The 14434-nt window shown below is 41.0% G+C and overlaps 2 protein-coding genes across 5 annotated transcripts; both read left to right on the top strand.

Moving 5' to 3' along the window:
- The first annotated feature begins 3529 nt into the window (after nt 1–3529).
- On the top strand, nt 3530–9781 carry LOC125228922. Of its 3 annotated transcripts, XM_048133640.1 has the most exons (8): nt 3530–3566; nt 3871–4141; nt 4300–4407; nt 5225–5688; nt 6320–6422; nt 6848–6943; nt 7620–7775; nt 9449–9781. In XM_048133640.1, the coding sequence occupies exons 1-8, from the start codon at nt 3556–3558 to the stop codon at nt 9509–9511; spliced, it is 1272 nt and encodes a 423-aa protein (XP_047989597.1). In that variant the 5' UTR covers nt 3530–3555; the 3' UTR covers nt 9512–9781. The 3 variants fall into 3 exon arrangements, with proteins under 3 accessions (XP_047989597.1, XP_047989596.1, XP_047989598.1); XM_048133639.1 differs by lacking the exon at nt 3530–3566 and having other exon boundaries at nt 3622–4141; XM_048133641.1 differs by lacking the exons at nt 3530–3566; nt 4300–4407 and having other exon boundaries at nt 3622–4141.
- A 384-nt stretch (nt 9782–10165) lies between these two features.
- On the top strand, nt 10166–13199 carry LOC125229168 (carbohydrate sulfotransferase 4-like). 2 transcript variants are annotated; one of them, XM_048133958.1, is made up of 5 exons: nt 10166–10205; nt 10469–11120; nt 11887–12075; nt 12426–12642; nt 13060–13199. In XM_048133958.1, exons 2-5 carry the CDS (start codon nt 10534–10536, stop codon nt 13180–13182), a joined length of 1116 nt encoding a protein of 371 aa, XP_047989915.1. In that variant the 5' UTR covers nt 10166–10205; nt 10469–10533; the 3' UTR covers nt 13183–13199. The 2 variants fall into 2 exon arrangements, with proteins under 2 accessions (XP_047989915.1, XP_047989914.1); XM_048133957.1 differs by lacking the exon at nt 10166–10205 and having other exon boundaries at nt 10261–11120.
- Nucleotides 13200–14434: the final 1235 nt, after the last annotated feature.

Raw genomic sequence — 14434 nt, forward strand, 5'->3', positions numbered from 1 at the left:
CTGAGGCGGCGGTGCACAAGCAATTGTCTCGGTTCATTCTCTCGCACAACTTGTTGAGCCCTGTACAGTCAGGTTTCCGTCCGAGCCACAGCACCTGCACAGCACTTATTAAAGTCACGGAGGACATTCGACAGGGCATGGAGGGTCAAATGGTCACAGTTCTTGTTCTAATAGACTTCTCCAACGCTTTCAATACTGTTGATCATGACATACTTCTTGCTCTGCTGAAACATTTGAATGTGTCTCCTACTGTCCTTAATTGGTTTGCTTCTTATCTGTGTGGCCGCCAACAAGCAGTCAGGGTCGACCGGTCTCTGTCTGACTGGTGTAATCTTGCGACTGGCGTCCCCCAGGGTGGTATTTTATCTCCGCTTTTGTTCTCCACCTTTATTAATTTTATCACACCTGGCCTCCGCTGTTCTCACCACTTGTATGCCGACGACTTGCAACTTTACGACCACTGTGATGTTACTGAACTTTCGTTCACTATCAGCAAGCTTAACCTGGATCTCTTACACATCCAACAGTGGTCTGAGAAGTACGGTCTTTTTGTAAACCCTTCTAAGTGCCAAGCTATTGTCATTGGTAGTTCTCGGCAGCTTGTTAGACTGGATTTTAATGCTATTACACCCGTAAACTTTAATGGTACACCAATACCTTTTAGTCATAGCGTTAAAGACCTTGGTATTTTACTGGATAGTACGATGAGCTGGAGGGCGCAGGTTAGCGAGATTAGTCGGAAAGTTATGAACTCTCTTCATTCTCTCAATAAGCTCAAGAACTTCTTGCCGATTAAGACCAAAATTCTGTTAATAAACACTCTTATTCTGCCCATAATCGATTATGGTGATGTATGTTACCCGGACATCTCTGAAGAACTTCTAAGTAAGCTGGATCGCCTTCTCAATAACTGCATACGCTTCATTTTCTGCCTTCGCAAATATGATCATATCTCTTCATATCGTTCTCAGCTTGGCTGGCTTCCCATTCGACAACGACGCAGTGTTCGCATGCTTTGCTCTTTATATACTGTGCTTAATGATCCACATGCTCCTGAATACCTCAAGTCCCTATTTCAGTATTACGGTGTCTCTCGCGAGCGCCGTCTTCGCTCCTCTGGCAATATGACCTTATCCATTCCACCGCATCACACTGGCTTTATGTCTAACTCTTTTCGCGTGCATGTGGCGCGCCTTTGGAACGGACTTCCCCTACATATCAAAAATGCTCCAAACAAGTTCGCTTTTAAGAAATCTGTACGTTCTTTCTTTGCTAGTAGAATGAAGGATTCCTAGTTGTTTATATATGTATTTTTGTGTGTATATATGTATATATATTTATGTAAGTTTATGTAAATTTATTATGTTATTTCTATTGTATGTAATATTTTGTTATTAGCACCGCCCACAATATCTCTGTTTGCCTAAAGGTTGACTGGTAGAGAATGCTGTCTGGCATTAAGTCCGCCTTTTGTACTATAAGTTCTTTTCTTTGTGTACAATAAAGATTAAATAAATAAATAAATAAATACATAGTTGCAAGAATTCAGTAAACGTCATAAATTCATCTATGTTTGACGTAAAAAAGGAACATTTGCACCAGCGAGGCTGTTAAAATCGTTGCTAACTTATCTTAGCCTGAATAACATCGACAAGAAACGAATTTAGTATAAAATTATAAAACGAGTTTGCCTATGCAAGTCACATAATTCACTATCTACTTATTTCTAAAGTTGATTATTGTTTCATTTTATTAGACGTCATTCGTGGGAACCATCACACACAAGGCATGAATTATGTTAGAACTGTTAGAAGAGCCGACTGCAACATTTCGTACCACCTTTATAATCGCAATGAATTACCTACTATGGTTACGCTTAAGTTACGTAAAAGATCACTAAACAATGGGTCGAGTCGAAGTGTATCCGTATCTGTGTTTGTAAAGGCTGGCGTTCACTAGGCTCGCCGAGTCGAATCTTATTAATTCTCCTTCTGCATTTGCTATGAGACTGCGTCCATTGGCGACGCGTCGAATCGAATTCACCGTCCATAATAAATGTATGGGGGGCTCGATTCGACGTAAGTGGACGCCAGCCTTGAGTGGTACCTTTTTTTTTTGTTTGGGGGGTTAATGCGTTCCGCATACCACTCGGGTGCGAGGGGGGACCCGAGCGGTTATGTGGGACTCCCGTATTGGCTAATGAGGCCACGGTATACCCACTAAAAACCCCCCCCACATGCCACCTCGCCGCCTTGTTGGCGAGGTTACCGGTACGTACACTTGCGCTTACATCGGCAACCCCGCCGGCGGCAGCCGCACACGTGCGGCTTCTCCGCGGATGCCCAAAGGCCCTCCACAGTGAGTGCGCCAGATGACAGGGCGCACCTTCCTCCTCGGCCGCTTACAAGTACAGTGACGGACCCCTTCGAGTCCGCCACAAAGAGGCCATGGGCGCCAGAATGTTCCGGCGCCCAGCGGTGGAAATGGTCTTTGGTTCCACCGCTAACCAAGTCGGCCGCAAGGGATAGGGAGAACGGCGCACCGTAATACCGGCACTCCTCTTCCCTTGCGGCCCCACCAAAGCCGCTACAGCGGAGCGGCCCCGCCAAGGTCGCAGGGGGTAGGGAGAGTGGCGCACCGCTATACCATCACGCCTCTCCCCCTGCGATCCCACCTCGGCCGCCGAGGACAGGGAGAACGGCTCACCGCAATACCGACACTCCTCTTCCTCGACGGTCCTCCACCAATGCGTCACAAGCGGGCTTATGAAGCCCACTTGGAGCATCCTCCTCGGGCCAGCTCGCCCAACAACAAGCCGGCCCTGGTTGCTTCTTCGCTTCACCGTGGGTGACCAAGCCACGGTTACTAAGCCCCTCCACCACGACAAGGTGAGCAACCTGCGGGGTGAGCCTTGAGTGGTACCTACTCCAACTTGGAACCGGTGTATGACTTTGTCCCGGTTGCGGTCGTGGAAACCTGTGTGAAAACTTTTATTAAAAGCCTGGGACTGTGGTTAAGAGAGAGGCAGAGGTGACTCATAAGTACCCTGGTCCAGCAAATATCGCTGGCAGTGCAACGTGGTAGTGCAGCCAGTATGTTTGGAACTTTTGAACCGGGCATGTCGCCTTGGGGAATGATGGGGGCGTGTAGGAATTGAAGGTTTTTGGACAAAGCTTCTTCCGGATTTTACCTTGTATGTTGTACACTTCTGAAGAAGGCAATATATTCGTCGATCCGAACGATAGCAGTAATTTTGTACCTACGCTTTTGACGAAGACTGCGCTGCGGATTTGGATTGGATTAGATGATGGTTTGTAATTTTGAATGGGAATTAGATTGAAATACGTGTGCGGAGCGGAACCCAACAAAAATAATCCAAGTAGTTGCTTATACCTACATATACCTAGGTCATATAAGATATACTTCATAATAATAATGCAATCCAAGGCCAGCATAATATTTTTAACGTTAAAACAATTTGTATAATTATTGTGTACGACTCAATGAATTACTGGTACTTGTAGTGAAACGTCGTTCGGTTGATAATAATTCAGAATGCAGAATAGGTAAGTGCATATCTACAAAAACATACACTCATAATTATGTTGGTCCGTGTATAGGTACTGGGACATATAATTCTAATCAGAGTGCCCGAGTTCCGCTATCCGGTCTCTGAAAATCCCCAAAATGATTTCGTTGGTAGTGATCAGTGGGATTCTTTATTTCAGTTTTTTTTTAATAATTGTCATTTTTGCATTAGATAGGTATACTCGCATTCGCGATCCGTGCGCTCAACGATATTTGACATGGCATGTTTATGAAGCTTGTAATATTTATATTATTTGAGCATGCCTGTGATTGCATTTTCAGTGCTACAATAGACGTATTCGAACTTGGCTACATGCGTACAATCCGTGCCGCGCTGAACACGATTGCACAGTGGCCCAACGCAACATTTGGCAAGCCAGGCAAGTCCGACCTGCGCGTGCGCTGCCTAGAGGCGTACAAATACGTCATCGTCGCGGCGCAGATCCTCGCCCACATACCTGTGCTGCTTTATCTGAAGAAATATTTCAGTACCATCAGTTTTATTGACCAAGGGCAGATTTATTGCAATATATTCTTGACAGCTATATTCCTCGTGAGTAATACCTATAGTTAGGTCACTTATTTTCATCGTGATATTTGAGAGAAAAAATGACGAGTAGAAATCTAATCTACTTTGGAAGTGCTCTCTGTTTGTAAAAAAAATTGATTTCCTGTAACTGTGTAACGATCGTTAATAATTTTCTGTTTCAGCAAAGAGCGTCGCTACCATTTCAGAAGAAATATCGAAATACCGTAAAAAAGTTTTGTTTAGAGTTTCATTTAAACCATTATAACTATAAAAGTGACTTTGCCACAAAGGTATTTAGCTAAGCTAAACCTAGTAGTATTTAGCTAAAATAACCCAATGATTATCCAGGATTCCGTGGTGGCTTGTAATTGCAGTACCTAGTCCTTCTCATTAAGTATTTACTAGTTGAAATGTGAATACATAGGCCTATAAGGAGCTATAATTTGCGATAAGATACAACATACCGTGGCCTATATGACATGCGCGGATCCAGGGGGGGGGGTCATACAAATAAGTTGGGCTAAGTTGGCCATACAAATAGACCACGTGACCCCCCCCTGGGGCCACGGGCCTTTACCACGTGACCCCCCCCTGGGCACGAAGCTGGATCCGCGCTTGCTATATGACTTCAAAACATCAAGAAAAGTGCTTACTTCCACCTTAAGGAACACAACTCACTTCCAACTTATCATGTTTTTCAGTACGGATGTTGTTTTTTTTACGCACTAGTGCGAGAAGTGGTTCATTATATGCCAGGTCGAAACTTCGGAGGCTCATCTGTACTGAAAAACGTCGTACGATACTCGTGCGAAAAGGAAATTCGCAACTCGTGTCGATTTAAAACACTCCCTTCGGTCGTGTTTTAATTTATCGTCACTCGTTTCGAACTTCCTTTTTTACGCACTTGTATCGTAATGTACTATTGTAGCCTGTAGGTGTCCATAAGAGGCGGTACGTAATCGCTTAGTACCAAGTGACCAGTCTGAGATTGGTCATTGGCAGTCTCTCGTTTCACCATATAGGTATAATAATAAAGAGTAAACTGAAAATTGTATTGTTATTTTGCATCTTAAGTATTATAAATCAAGTTGTTATTGTCCTTTTCAGGAAACCAATAGAGTCAATACACTATGCAAGAACGTCAGCCGGATAAGTCTGTGTCAACTGTTCTCTGGGATACTTGCATACAACGTCGTGCCCCTCACTATAAATATATATTCTGGAATGTTCTCTACACCCATGCCAGAGAATAAAACATTTGTTCACTCCGTTGACTACCTATTACCATTCGATGCTTACACCGACGCAAAGGGATATTTACTCATATTTTGCTTTAACTGGTTCCCTTCTTACAATATACCCACGGCAATGATATGCTACGATCTCTTGATTTTCACAATGGTCTTTCATATTTGGGGACACCTGAACATACTTTTGCATGACATAAAAACTTTTCCAAGACCGAAAGTAGCGTGTTCTGAAGAGTCAAAGCTGAATACAATACTAATAGATAACAGAGAAATAAATCGTGCATTAAAAGATATAATTGATCACCACACAGTTATTAAGAAGTGAGTTGAAAAGTCTTCATAGTAGGTACATTAGGCACATATACTGCAAGATACAGGTCTAGCCTAGTTTGGAGTCCACCGGACATTGCCTGTGTTTGTGCTTTAATGAATATTAAACTTACTTATTACTTACTTACTATGTAATATATTATATTTTCAGAGATCAAAATTTCAAATGACTTTAGGGTTGCGGTAGAGAGTAAAACATCACTCCAGCAACCCCAATTTGATCACCGTTAAATAGTACATCTTACATACAAGTTTTTCAGTACAGATGGTGTTTTTACGCACTAGTGCGAGAAGTGGTTCATTATATGTCAGGTCGAAACTTCGGAAGGCCATCTGTACTGAAAAACGTCGTTCGATACACGTGCGAAAAGAAAATTCGTAAATCGTGTCGATTTAAAACACTCCCTTCGGTCGTGAATTTCTAATGTGGCGCTCCCCGCCTTATTAGCTTCGGTACACGGTACTTAAAACCTCATTGGGAAAATTTTAGCCTTCCCTAGGGGTCCTAGAAGCTGCACACTGTACCGAGGCCAAGAATGTTTAGCAGCTGACATGCCCCAACACAGACCTGCCTGGCCTTTTTTTCGTACTTGTATCGAGTGTAAAATCGCATTTATTTCAGATTCATGACAGAAGTGTCCGAAACGTTCGATGTGACATTATGCAGCTATCTCGCTTTCCACCAAGTGATGTGCTGCCTGATGTTGTTGGAGTGTTCTTCTATGGTAATGTATTCCAATAGGGTCTATTGTTTCCCATAAAGTCATGCCGTAATGTAGGATACCGTATTGTTTGCCAGAATAATTATTTTCTCAGAAACGCGCCCATTCAGTTCTTTTCTGCTAGGTTTTTTTTTACATAAGTGTTTCCAGTTCATCAGACTGTACGTTATATATACAAAAGCGGGTTAAGAGTAAGACCCTGACAATGTATTTTATACCCACCCGATCGTTAGGGCCGATTTACACGATGCGAAAACTTGTATCTGATTTTACATACATTGCGGGGCTGTGGAAATTACATACACTTCAGCTAACCAATCAAATACTTCAGTATAATAAAACTCGCTAGCGAGTTCTCGCACCGTGTTAAGCGGCCCTTATTGTTGAAATCGTTGATACTGATGGTAATGATGTTGTCATTATTTCAGGAACCTAAAGCACTCGGAAAATATGGAATACTGGGCTCGGTTATTTTCCAACAACTAATTCAAACTTCGGTGGTATTTGAATTAATTCACTCAAAGGTATTTTTTATGCTTACTAGCTTTTGCCCGCGGCTTCGCTCGCATTAAATACGAAAATTGCGGAATGCTCCATACAAACTTCCACACCCCATTTTCTTCCTTTCTAGAAACTTCCCTGGCTAGAAAGAGACAAAATGTAGCCTATGTCACTCTCCTGCTCTTCACCTATCTCCTCTTAAAAAATCACGTCCATTCGTCGCTCCATTTTGCCGTGCAAGACGGACTTTAACAAACACTATAAGTTCCCATTTATGATATTAAAGTAGGGATGTAGGTTTAATTTTAAGTAATGAGCCCGAGGGTAGTTGGTATCTTTTAGCTTATTTAAGTAATATATTCCTACATCTAACCTCAAAAATTCTTCCAGCATCTTAGGCAAGGTCTCATCGCGAGCTAGTAAGCTATGAGCTATCGGCTATAAAAACGAACAAAAGATAAGTGCTGCCGTGCAAATAAAAGAGACACGGCTGTTTTGATAGCTCACCGCTGGGCGAGTAACTATAAACATCGCCGTGTCTCTTTTATTTACACGGGAGTGATTATCTTTTGTTCGTTTTTATAGCCGATAGCTCATAGCATAGTTTACTAGCTCGCGGTGGGTCCCGTGCCATAGTTGCTATGTAACTAAGGAGTTTATTTTACTTTGAATTAATGAACTATGACTTCACATTTTTAGAGCGAAACTCTCGGAGATCACTTATACTCGATACCTTGGGAAGACATGGACACAGATAATAAGAAACTGTTCGTCATGTTTCTGAACTACGTGCAGAAGCCGTTTGGTATGAAGGCCTGTGGGATGGTGCCTATTGGAGTGCTCACTATGTCTGCGGTAATCGACTAATAGCAGGCCTACGTCACTCGCACGCGGTCGCACGTTATATCATATATGTATAACGTAGACATGTACCGTTTTTGTAAATAAATTAAAAAAAAAAAGAATGGCGACACTTTGTGAACATCAAAGGAGAAGGAACCTTCTGTACTTGTACTATTATTATATATTCTGTGGTGGGAGGAAGAAAGAGTTTTTTTTTTATGAGGAACAGGTAAACCATTTGACCACAATCTCACCTGATGGAAAGTGCCGATGCAGTCTAGGATGAAGCATGTTTACCCAAAAAATGTCTATTCACTCTTGATTTAAAAAGATCCAAATTATAGTGGGTTGGAAATAGACATGCAGGAAGTGAGTTCCACTCCTTAGCCGTTCGCATGATAAAGCTAGATGCAAATCGTTTAGTGCGAATCAGTGGTAAAGAAACGACGTAAGGGTGAAAAGCAAGTCCGCGCCTAGTCCCGCGTTGACAGAAAGGAGACGGGGGGATTAGATTAGGTATGTAAGTCCATTGCACACTCCCCAAAATGTAACCTGTAGAAAACCGATAAGCATGCCACGTTCCTACGAACTCACGCGAAAAAAAATCAAGATCGCCGTACGGTGCGGTCGTTTGTTAACTACTTTATAAAAAAATAATTTTTAAGAAAAAAAAACCGCCTTCCTTTGGGGTTCTGGTGATAAATACTTTCAAATGTTGGATTATGTTATCAATTCGTCTGTATATTTTTTAATGTTTGTTATTCGATATCTCCGTCATTTCTGAACCAATTTTGAAATTTGGATGATTCTGAAGTACTTACAGATGAGAATGATTATCAGAAAGGAACTCTAACCAGGGGCGGCTCACTCTTCATCAGCAGTTCCACTGCACCAAATGTCACTGTTCTGGACGTAAGTGCATGCTGTTCTTATAAAAATACCAAAGTCACAAGTGTGCCGTTCAGATTTGAGGAGTTCCGTTCTGACTATCATTAGCAGTTCCACTGCACCAAATGTCACTGTTCTGGACGTAAGTGCATGCTGTTCTTATAAAAATACCAAAGCCACTATAAGTGTGCCGTTCAGATTTGAGGAGTTCCATTCTGACCATCATCAGGAGTTCCACTGCACCAAATGTCACTGTCCCGTACGTAAATGCATGCTGTTCCTTTAAAAACACAAAAATCACCATATATATGCCTTTCAGATTTGAGGAGTTTCCTCGATTTCTCCAGGATCCCACCACCAGAACTGGGTTCTGAGAAAAATGGGACCAATCTGTATGCATATACATTCAATCAAAAAAAATTTTTCAAAATCGGTCCAGTAACGACGGAGATATCGAGGAAAAAACATTAAAAAAAATAAAAAAAATACAGACGAATTGAGAACCCCTTCCTTTGAGATTTGGAAGGCGGTTAAAAAACAATTAGAAGTGACTAACTGTACTTATTCCTGAGCCACTATATTTTTTAATACTACGTCGGTGGCAAACAAGCGTACGGCCCGCTTGATAGTAAACAGCCACCGTAGCCTATGCACGCCGAACCCTGCGTTGTGCCATCGGAGGCATTGGTCACTTTTCAATGTATTCATTATATTGCATTTATTTCAGTTTATAATTAATTGCCGTAGGTTTTATATAGATACAGGTATATGTTTTCATTTTTGTTTATTTTTTACAGATTTTACGGACATCCGTTTCTTATTTCATAATGTTACGTACACTGAACAACGAAGAAAAGTAAAAAGATTTCGTAAAATGTTGAAGACCGCTTCTTCTTCGTATTCAGCATTTCACTATATTCGACCGATTTAACCATGGTTTAAATAAATGAATGGATTGGAAAAAAAAAACAAATCTGGATTTTCCTGGATTCTTTTCCGTTTTCTTTTTACTCGTTCAATTTCACGACTACTTATCGAATAGTTTTTATTGTTAGGTCAGGTTAGGTAGTCTATCAGAATAGTCTGATACGACGGGCCTCAAGGGCAACGCTGGCGTATTGAAGCCTACAACCGAGTGCCCGAAACCCTGCGCAAAAAGCGAGCGTCGGAACACCCCAGGGGGTTTAATTCCATAACGGATTCCCCCTGGGTAAAAAAAAAAAGTTAGGTAGTCTAGTTATTCAAGACGCAATAAAAATAAAGTGTACGTTTGCGAAGTAAATTGGTATAGCTGTAAACATTTCTAATTGTTCTAGTTATCACCATTTAAATCGATTAACATTATAATGTAATTTGTATTTCGCGAGGGCCTATAGGTAGAGATGCCCTGAATAGTAGTTTTGGATCAATACCGTATAGTCGGTGACCTAAAATTCATCATCACACTCAAACACTTTTTTTCCTGAATAAATAAAATTATTATTTTTTTACATTTTCCACATTCACTTTTGAGTCATTCATTTTGGAAACTTTAAAATAGAATATAAGGTTAAGGTAGGTCCCTGCTTCTGTCTACTAATAAAGTGTAATAACACATTCTAATATATTTTGCCACAATGAAACATACGATATTTTCTAAAATTACCCTAAAAACCCAGCCGTGGCAAATTGAGCCGAACCGCCGTGAAATATTCCTAACCTAGTTATTCCATAATTACTTACATTGAACAGAGTTTACACGTGCACAATGGTGTTGAGATTTAACTTTTATTGGATATGTTTCGCATTCAGCATAAGCGTACTATTCATTCTAGCAGTAACTCGATATACAGATAACACAAATAACCAATCAAATCCAGAGAGGCCTAACAAATTGAAAAACATGGTGGCAATGGAAGACGAAGAGCAATGGAACATCCCAAACGACGGCTTGCCTAATATTGATGAGATACTGGAGGAAACTAGAGCGAACATTGCACTAGAGTTATCAAATTATAACTTCACAAACTCAACGGCAGAAAATCTCCAGCAACTGCTGATTGAATCTGGGGGCCAGCCTCTTCGTAGCCTCGTTATATCAACATGGAGATCTGGCTCGACATTCTTAGGTGATATTTTAAATGCGATGAATGGAAATTTCTACCACTTCGAGCCATTTATGAATATCAAAGCCTATCAGATCAGAGGCCCACCAGAAGCAGAACTAGCAATATCAACAGTGAAGGCATTGTTCAAGTGTGATTTCGATACCTTTTTACATGGATATTTAGAACGGTACCTTCGTAAACAGGTGACACCGTGGTACCAGTTCAAACACAATGACAGATTATGGAGGCACGTTAAATACGATAGAGACCTGTTCTTTGATCCTTCGTTCTTTTCTAGCTTTTGTAAGTTGTTCCCATTCCAAAGTATGAAACTGGTGCGGCTCCGGCTTCGATTGGTGCAGGACGTTCTGGACGACCACGAGTAAGAACTACCTTTATGCATTATTTATTATCATCAGACGCTAAGCTGGCACATGCACTTTGACTTTGTGTAAAGGGGAGAAGTGAAAGCAAAAAAGGATGTTGACTGTATGAAGTTTCATTTCGAGTTGTAAGGTTTCACACTCCTCTTCTTCCTTCTACCTTTATCCCACGTTATGTAGGGTCAGTACAACACGTCTTCCTCTTCCATTCTCCTCTATCTTTCGTCATCTCAACACTCACATCTTTCTTTCTCATATCCTCTTACACACAATCCATCCATCGTTGTTTGGGTTTACCCCTCCCTCTCTATCCATCAACTTTCATCTTGAACATTCTTTTGTCTACATGACATTCATCCCTCCCATTACATGACCATACCACGCCGACGTGCCATTCCTCATCTTTTCCGTTATAGGCGCAACATTCAAACTTCCCCTGATATACTCCTGATCAGATCCATTCTGGTCACTCCACACATCCATCTCAACATTCTCATTTCCGCTACGTGTAGTGTACTCTCCTTTCATCCTCCACCTTTGTCGCCGAGCATTCAGATCCATACAATACAACAGGCCCCACAATCGTCTTATAGATTTTAGGCTCTCCCCACATCTAGCGTCTCGCGAGCGTCGCGTCGGGCCAACTGTATGGGCAAAGCCTGACGTCTTAAGTTGGCCCGATGCGACGCTCGCGAGACGCTAGATGTGGGGGGACCCTTAAGGATTCACACATTATTCTATAAAATATTTGTGTTCTCGTTTCAGCCTTAATGTAAAAGTGGTACTGTTGGTTCGCGACCCGCGAGCAGTCATCCAGTCCCGGCAAGGGACAGGAGTGGAGTTCTGTAAAAACACTAGCCCAGACTGCTCTCAGCCTGAACTGCTGTGTGCCGACATGATAAGCGACTATATAGCTGCGAAAAAACTACAGCAACAATATCCAAATAGGCTTATGTACGTAATTAATCTTATAAACTATAATGAATGTCGTATACCAAAGAAAAAGTGATCAGTTCCACTGGGAGTCAAGGTGGGAACCGCATCTTCGTCTTCATTTTAGGTGTCTACCATCACTACCACTAGTCAACTTCTACTACTACTTACAACTATGAATCATTTGATATTATTCCTTAGTTGTGTTTAATCTGGATTCTATTGTAGATCAGTATGTCTGCTGCAGTCAACAGATGCAATCATGTCATAATTAAACTCATAGAAGTGACCCTGGGCAACCGTCGGCTCATCTTAGATTATATTTATTAATCAACACAATTGCATCTAGTAATAGATGTTCTGGTTTACAGGGTACTACGTATGGAAGACTTGTCTTTAGAACCCAAAAGGACGACGCTCCGACTGTTCAAGTTCTTAGGGCTCGCTCTGACGCCTGAGGTTGAACAGTTTCTGGAGACCCACACGACACTCCAGGCGGGGGGAGCATACGCCACCTTCAGAGTGTCCCGTGATGTCCCGTTTAAGTGGAAGAATATTTTACATTATGACTATGTTGAGGAGATTCAGGTACCTTTTTATTCGCTATTTGTTGCTGCAAATATTTTATTAATTTGAACAAGCACAATTTATAGAAGAGTATGTTCGGAAAGTTGAAGAGTCGTGGAATGTATTGGACCCCATCACATTTCACGACTCGACTGTTATTCAAATTCGATAGAATGTTCTGTGATAGGACTCATGGGACAGAATACACAAAATCTATTGAAGTGCATATGTCAATGAAATACATAAATATTAACATTATTAACGTATGGTAGCTAGCTCTCCTTAATATGGCTCTTCTGTACTGGCACAACAAAGCTAGACTATAATTCGATGGCCACGTAGAGTTAACGATTGTTGACTTATGATAATGATTCTCACCTCGGCTACTCTGAACATGAACTAACTGACTGATGTTTATCAATAACGCCATCATTTCAGACAGCATGCAAGCAGGCGATGGATCTATGGGGATACCGCCTGGCGGACAACGCTACACACATGGCAAGCAAGGAGTTTTATCCACTAGACACGTTCAACCACTCTACAATTTTACGGAGCTAATGAAAATAAAAACCCCTTTTTATTTATAAAAAAACTGTTTTTCATTTTTTGGAGCGGCCTCCAAAAAGAGACTCATTTTGGGTTGTCGCGCCGGCCAAGTAAGTAGCCTAGCAAGCCTACCTATCTTTACTGCGCAGAAAGTTAAAGCGTTTGTTATGGCACTTGTCCCATCATCTTTGGTGGCACAAGTGCCTAAAGTGACTTTTTTTTTTTAAAGGTGAAATAAATACATAAATGTCGAGATGATTTTATTCTATTCATCATCCGACGCTTAAGCTAATTTAGTAAATAATATTTTATACAATCGTGATATAATACAGTGAAACCTGGATAACTGAGACTTCAAGGGACGACAAAATTTATCTCACTTAAAGAGGTATTCCAATTATTCAGGGCAGTTAGACAGGCATAATAAAATTTTAATGTTTGTCTCATTTACAGAGGGTATCACTAATAGAGGCCAGAATAGAGGGTATGCCAGTTATAGAGGTGATAAATAAGGTGTTTTGCATATAGTTATTATTAGTTGCATACTACTTAAAAGAAAAGGTAAATAAGCCTTGTATTTAAATAAAATATAAGACTAACGTCATTGTGTCTTAAAACTTTTATAGGTATATTATGAAAGTATTTTTTTTAAATATTTTTATGTAAATTATCGAGATTTTAGTTTTAATTACTGTAAATAACCAAGAAAACCCTTAAACTCATTTGAGCACAAAAAGGATCAAACGCGTAATTTAAAGATAAGCTAAGAATTATTAAAAATATGGAAGTAGATTTTCAATGAAGTCCAAGTTACAGAGGTCATATGCATATGCATATGCACTCTGACCCAAAACAACATCTTAATGCAACTGATGCATCTGGACTTTGTCCAAAAGTAGACCGTCATTTTGCATACGCATGAATACTCTCACACAACCTAGTTGTAATTAACCAAGACTTCTAAATATCTGACAAATAGATTACGAAAGTTGGAAGAGTTGTGGTTAGAGTGTGTAGATAATAACGCTCAATTGCAGAAAGAGCATGACAAAAGCCATCAATATTTTACTGAGAATATCTTCAACGTAATTTCGACGTGGTACGAGGGAACCCAGAAGGCCCTGCAGGCTAGCAACGTGCCCGCAACGTTGACTACGGAGACGGGAGTTGGTGACGTAAAGAAGACCGGCGTCGAAGAGGGGGTGTCAGCCGCGGGCAAGGATAGTCAAGAGGGGACGGCGGCAGACATTATTTTTGACACTAA

This window comes from Leguminivora glycinivorella, chromosome 8 (genome assembly GCF_023078275.1).
Source record: "Leguminivora glycinivorella isolate SPB_JAAS2020 chromosome 8, LegGlyc_1.1, whole genome shotgun sequence".
NCBI lineage: Eukaryota > Metazoa > Arthropoda > Insecta > Lepidoptera > Tortricidae > Leguminivora > Leguminivora glycinivorella.